The sequence below is a fragment of the Rissa tridactyla genome, unplaced genomic scaffold, assembly GCF_028500815.1.
Source record: "Rissa tridactyla isolate bRisTri1 unplaced genomic scaffold, bRisTri1.patW.cur.20221130 scaffold_29, whole genome shotgun sequence".
Lineage (NCBI taxonomy): Eukaryota > Metazoa > Chordata > Aves > Charadriiformes > Laridae > Rissa > Rissa tridactyla.
Window position 1 is genome coordinate 4,529,570 of NW_026529507.1, and position 6,530 is coordinate 4,536,099.

General features: G+C 50.0%; 1 protein-coding gene across 1 annotated transcript; it reads left to right on the forward strand.

The window, feature by feature from the left end:
• Positions 1–408: 408 nt before the first annotated feature.
• On the forward strand, positions 409–1,071 carry LOC128903365 (olfactory receptor 14C36-like; the record flags this gene model as incomplete). Its single annotated transcript, XM_054187383.1, has 1 exon — positions 409–1,071. A coding segment is annotated over one exon (663 nt), but the record flags the coding sequence as incomplete, so codon positions are not given.
• Positions 1,072–6,530: the final 5,459 nt, after the last annotated feature.

The following is a 6,530-nucleotide window of genomic DNA, read 5'->3' on the forward strand; positions in this document are numbered from 1 at the left end:
TCCTGCAGAGATCTCAGCTCTCTGGTGGACTATCAGCCAGCACCAACCAGAGTGTACAAAAAGGACCTGCAAAAGGTCTTCCTGAAAGGCGAGAGCCAGTTTGGTGGGTTTCTAAGACCAATTGAATACTTTAGTTTGAGAGAAATCTTCCCCAACTTCTCACTGCTTTTCTTTCCATTAACAGGTCTCCAAGCCCAGGGGAAGAAAATGTCGAATGGCAGCTCCATCACCCAGTTCCTTCTCCTGGCATTCGCAGACACGCGGGAGCTGCAGCTCTTCCAGTTCTGGACCTTCCTGGGCATCTACCTGGCTGCCCTCCTGGCCAATGGCCTCATCATCACCACCATCGCCTGTGACCACCGCCTCCACACCCCCATTTACTTCTTCCTCCTCAACCTCTCCCTCCTCGACCTGGGCTCCATCTCCACCACTCTTCCCAAATCCATGGCCAATTCCCTCTGGGACACCAGGGACATCTCCTATGCAGGATGTGCTGCTCAGCTTTTCTTTTATATCTTCTTTCTCACAGCAGAGTTCTGTCTTCTCACCATTATGGCCTATGACCGCTACGTTGCCATCTGCAAACCCCTGCACTACGGGACCCTCCTGGGCAGCAGAGCTTGTGTCCACATGGCAGCAGCTGCCTGGGGCAGTGGGTTTCTCTATGCTCTCCTGCACACGGCCAATACATTTTCCCTGCCCCTCTGCCAGGGCAATGCCCTGGACCAGTTCTTCTGTGAAATCCCCCAGATCCTCAAGCTCTCCTGCTCACACTCCTACCTCAGGGAAGTTGGGCTTCTTGTGGTCAGTGCCTGTTTAGGCTTTGGTTGTTTTGTGTTCATCGTGCTGTCCTATGTGCAGATCTTCAGGGCCGTGCTGAGGATCCCCTCTGAGCAGGGACGGCACAAAGCCTTCTCCACGTGCCTCCCTCACCTGGCCGTGGTCTCCCTGTTTCTCAGCACCGCCATGTTTGCCTACCTGAAGCCCCCCTCCATCTCCTCCCCAGTTCTCGACCTGGTGGTGGCTGTGCTGTACTCAGTGTTGCCTCCAGCACTGAACCCCCTCATCTACAGCATGAGGAACCAGGAGCTCAAGGAGGCCATTAGGTATCTGATTTCATGGATTTTTTTCAAGAGGGAGAAATGTTCCACCTCTCTCCACAAATGACTCCCGCACTATTTGATTCCATCTGCTTTTTTGTGTGTTTTGTTATTGGCTTTGTGTTTTTAATGATTACATTTCTCATCATTGCTCTTGATATTGTCATTTATGGGCTCCTACACAAAGGTTTCACTTGTGTCACTACACCTGAGACATTTACGTCTTAGTTTCACCTGGTTCCCTTCTAAAAATGTATTTCACAGTGGCTCAGAGCTGGCCTCTTTCACAGAGTCTCTGTTAACAAAGCAAGATCTCCCTGGTGCAGTGCTTTAATGCTGGGGTCTTTCTCCAAACATGCCTGAGGAAATTCACCCCTGAAGGTCTTCTTCCTCCTCCATGTGTCCAGGAATAAAAAGCTGACTGTCCGTTTGTAACATTGTAGAGATATTGGACTGGATTTAGGAGTCACCAGTCGGTGTCTGGTGAGAGGTAAGATCGTGGGTTTAACTGAGGGACGTACCCCAGCCCTTCACACAGATGACATAAAGGCCACCCATCCTGTGGGAGGGGAATCTGGAGCTGTCTGGAGAGGCTGGTGTTTCTCCAGGGACAGCATGTTCCTGGGGTTGTGCTGGGATGGCAGAGGTCAGAAGGATGGGGTCTGGGGCCTCAAGCAGAGGCCATGTGCAGACCTCCTCTGGGCACTCTCCCGTTCCTCCCCACCTGTCTACAGCAGGAATTCCCACAGAGGGACAGACACGTCCAGGTGTGGCCACACCACGGCTCACTGAAAGGGCATGAAAAGTCAAGCTGTCTGGGTAGCCCTCTCCTCCTAATCCATCCCTGTGTGCAGCTGGCCTCGTTCATGGTCAGCATGCGCCACTGGCTCATGTGGTGTCCCTCATAATGCGTGGGCCCTTCTCCTCAAGGTCACTGCTCATCCTGTCACGTCCCACCTGGCACTGTAATACGGTGTTTTTCTTCCCCCTGATGCAGGACTGGCCACTTCTCTTTGTAAAACTTCAGCAGTTTCTTCTGGCTGAGTCCCAGAATTTCCCAAGGTCCCCCTGGACTGAAGATCCATTTTGTTCGTTCTTCATGTTTGCGTGCAGGCAGCTCACCATGGTTGTGGTGATGCATCAGCACAAGATAACAGCACGAGGAGTTGCAGGGCACTACAGGGAATTAAAGACATTCCTAATTTTGTACTGTCCAGCAGAGGAATTGTCACAACAGCTATGTTAGAAACATCTTTGTGCCCCGTAGAAAGGGCACAAAGCAAGCAAATGTAGGGCCTGTGGGGAAAGAGAAGCTGGGCTGTTTGTAGAGGAATCTACGACAATGGTTAAAGAAAAGAACTTGGGAAGGGGAAAGAGGAAAAAGGAAAACCGAAAGTTCAACTCCAGCACAGAACCACGGAACCCTGGAGGCTGGAAGGCAGCCAGCTTCCACCTTCTCTGTGCTTCCTCTTCAGGCTTGATGTTACTCAGAGCTCTTTTCTCATGCATGCCAGCCTCCTGCCACCTTGGCATGACTTCCTGCATGTTGGCATGGACCATTCTGGATGACGAAGAGGTGATCCTTGACCACCAAAAAGCTCTCTGCAGGACCCACCTGGCCACAGACATCCTCTGATCCAAGGGTATCAAAATCTACCTCCCTAACTCTTATGCCCATCAGTCTTTATCGTATGAGAATGAATTAACTTTCTTAAGATATATAGCTAGCTAGCTCCCATTGTGTACTGATTTATCATGCTTGGGTAAGTGAGTTAAAGGAGGTCAGCTCATCACAAGGAGCCGAAGAACAGCCCTGCCCTCAAAATAAGGACTTCTCAGAATCATTCAGCTGTCCATGAAGGATAAAAGATACCCCTGGAGAACCGAGATAATGCCAGTATCCTCGTCCCTCTTACACACCTTTGAAACTCTCCCAGTGTCCAGCATCACAGACAAGTAATTAGCAATAGACCAACTCCGGGGACGTCTGGATCAATAGACAAGCCGCGAGAAGGCTGATGGCTGATGGAGCTGCAGAGATATAGCTACTTTGTGCAGTTTTACTGTGATTAGGAATTGGTACTCCGTGTGTGTGTTAGTTAGTCATTAGTCAAATAATAAGGTACCTGAACGCTTGAATGGCATAAGAACCCTGTGTTTAACCACATTTGAGGTACCCCAATTGAGCTCGGACACCTCATGCGCATGACTAAATATTTACGCGTGCACCTCTGTACTTTGTGTCCTAGCCTCTCTGCTCGGTCAGCACGGGCCACTTGCAAATTTTCATAACACAAGTGACTGATTGCCACTGCAGTGGGGCAAGGTCTCTCCCTTCTCCATGCAGTAGATGTGAGGCAGTTTAGAACACAGGACACGTCACACCAGGGTCTCCACTCATGTGTTGCACTCTCAAACTGCTGTTTTTTCTCTTGCCGAACATTTACTCGCCCTCTTCATAATACAGTCAAGGAACAGGCCAAAAAATCTCGTGGGGGACCTGTCAGCAGCACCTTGTCATTCACGGAGATCACCTTCACCTTTGTCAAAGGCCCTTGAGGGCTGCAGAGACACCACTGACAAAAACCCTCTTTCTTGCCAGGGCCGCCCTTCCCAGCCCTGTTTCTCTCTGTTCTTGCAGACAGCAGGCTTTGCTCACCATCAACATCCAATTTCAGCTTTAAGCTTCCAGGTGCCGTCCACTTGACCGTGTCTCTGCCGTGAAGCAAAGCCTTTGCACACAGAAGGTCTTCAATGCTTGGTACCAGGTTTCCAGACGTCCGAGCTTGGCCTGGAGCTACACCTGAGGTGCCACAGCCCAGATGTGCACCAAAACTCTCAGCCAGGGGAAGAGGCAAGTTGAGAGAGAGCCTGTGCTTTTTGACTTTGACAGAGGAACTGCCAAGGCGTGGTGGGACAAGGCACACAGCTTGGGGTGCTGCAATGGATGGCTACAGGCTTTTCAGGAGAGACAGGCTGGAAGGATCAGGAGTGGGGTTTCCTGAAAGTGAAGCCGTTAACTGGATGTATGGCGCAACTCCTTGGGGCAGGTGAAGAGTTTGGTGAGCCTTTGTGGGGGAGGGTGAGAGGAGAGGCCAGTAGAAGTGTCCTGTCATGGTGGGAGATAAGGAACCCACAGTCAGGATGAGGAAGAGGGTATAGTCTTTCTGAAGGATCCCAGGGATGCGTCTGGCTGTACGAGCCTGGGTCTCGCTGGGGACTGCCATGATACTGGCAGCTTCTGAAAGAGGAGCACAGCAGCACGTACAGTCCAGGTGGTTTCTGGAGTGTCTTAGGACAACGTCTTAGCTCAGCTGCCAGATGGGCCAACAAAAATAATGCCAACCTTGATGTGATACCTGCAATGCAGGAAGAGCTGGTCAGAGACGTGAAGATTGGCTGTCGTGACCCTGAAGTAGTGGGGTCCCAGCACTCCAGGGCAGTGAGGAAGCAGAACAGAAGACTGCAGACGCTGGACCTCAGAGGTCCTTTTGCTTTTGGCCTACGCTGAGGAGTTTTCGTGGGGATCCAATGGTCAGGAGCATTGAAGGTGGCGCAAAGCTCTGTACAGCTGGTCTTCAAGGACAGCATCCTCCAAGGAGAACATTGGCCTGTATCAAAACTCAGTTTGAAACCTGAAAGTAAATTCAGGGGAATCATAACGAGATTTCCAACTTCAGGAATTCTTACAGAAGAAAACAAAGATATTAGTTGGACACTGCTGTATTGAGTTAGAGTAGGGAGAGAGAGTTCCGAGATACTCTATGCCTTTTTTGCCTCAGACTTCCCCAGCAAGGTCTCTCAGGGCTTTGTGCCTCGAGGCAAGACTCTGGACAAGAACAGCCAATGGCGGATAGGAATGAAATCAGGATCTACTGGAGCAAACTCAACCACTACCAGTACATGGGAATGGACGGGGTACATCCAGAGGTGCTGGAAAGTAAGAGAATGTCACAGTGAGGCCACTCTCCATCATCTTGGAAAGGTCCTGGAGGCTGGCGGGACTCCCTGACATCTGGCAAAAAGTAAATGCTGCATGCATCTTTCAAAAGGGTCCAGAGAAGGAGGTGGGGAGCTAAAGGCTGCTTAGCTTCCCTTTAGATGAGGAACATGTCCCAAAGCATGTTCTCTCGCACTGCATTTCTGGGTGCCTGAAGGAGACGGTGCCTGGATGAACTCAGGGAACATGTACACCGGTTACGGTTTGGCACTTGGAGGGCCATGGTGTTATGCCATTGTACGCCCCATAAAGATTTGGCCATCTCAAAAAAAGGGACGATAGGAGGGAAGTGCTAGCAGGTGGGACCATTGCTTGACTGCAAAGAGATAAAGGCAGGATCTATCCAACGTATCCAACCTTCATTGGTCCCAGCCTCTTTTAGATAGGAGATATAGATGTGAAATATATTAAAATAAACTTGTCCTCGGAACACAGTCTGGGATCTGTGCTTGACAGGAAAATGTGTTTTCTATTGGTCTAAGGCCATCCAGAATGGAAAGTGAACTTCAGGGCAGGGAATGGGGACTTGACATACAGCTGAGGAATGTCTTCTCTGTATTGAACTCTGCCTGCCTTTGATTTCCTTTGTTGGCCATTAGGAAACACCATTCTGTGTCAGCTCGTTTTCAAGGTAAAGCAGGTGGGAACCGGTGCCAAGGAGTGGAAACACGCAGCTACGGACTGGAGTGGAGAAAGCTCAGGTTTGAACAGGCTGCTGTCAGTCCTGGTTGCCAGGTGAGAGACATGGTGAGATTGAGACAAAGCCTGTCCATGGAGTGTTTGCAATAAAGGGTCTTGCCTTAAAGGGTCTTGAGGCTCCATTAGCAGAAATTCAGGACCAATATGAACTGGAGATTGCTGGCATCATTTATTGTGTAAGAAGAAAAAATAAAGAACAAAATAAGAAGGAAGCAATCCTTTCTTATGGTTGTTTAGTATTGAAATGTATTCATCTGAGAACTCTCTAATTAAGCACAGAAGAACTGAGGAATCCAGGAAGTCTATGCACAGAGACTTGGCTGGTTATGGCATTTTGTATGGAAATGAGTCCTCTCCGGCCAAGATCCTGTAGACCCTCAAACACTGGGCAAGCCTCTAGAGAAGTAAAACTCAGCAGCAAACCCCAAGATGGTGAGGGTGTTACCAGGCCCCACTGATGCCCATCACTGGAGACACCATGGAGGGAACGACCGGACAAGATTCCTGTCCCTGGGGACCGGTGAAGCAGAAAGTCAGAAGCACTGGTTATAGGTGGAAAATCAAATGTGGAGCTGGCTCTGAAAACCTTTGATGCATTTCATCAATGGGGATAGCTACGCCCTGTCCCCTGTCCCTTGGGGATTTGCCAGAGCCTGTGAGATTCCAACAGTTCACCCACCTTCTTCCAAAGCCCTGATAATGTTCCCCTCACACAGAAGATGCCTTAGCCC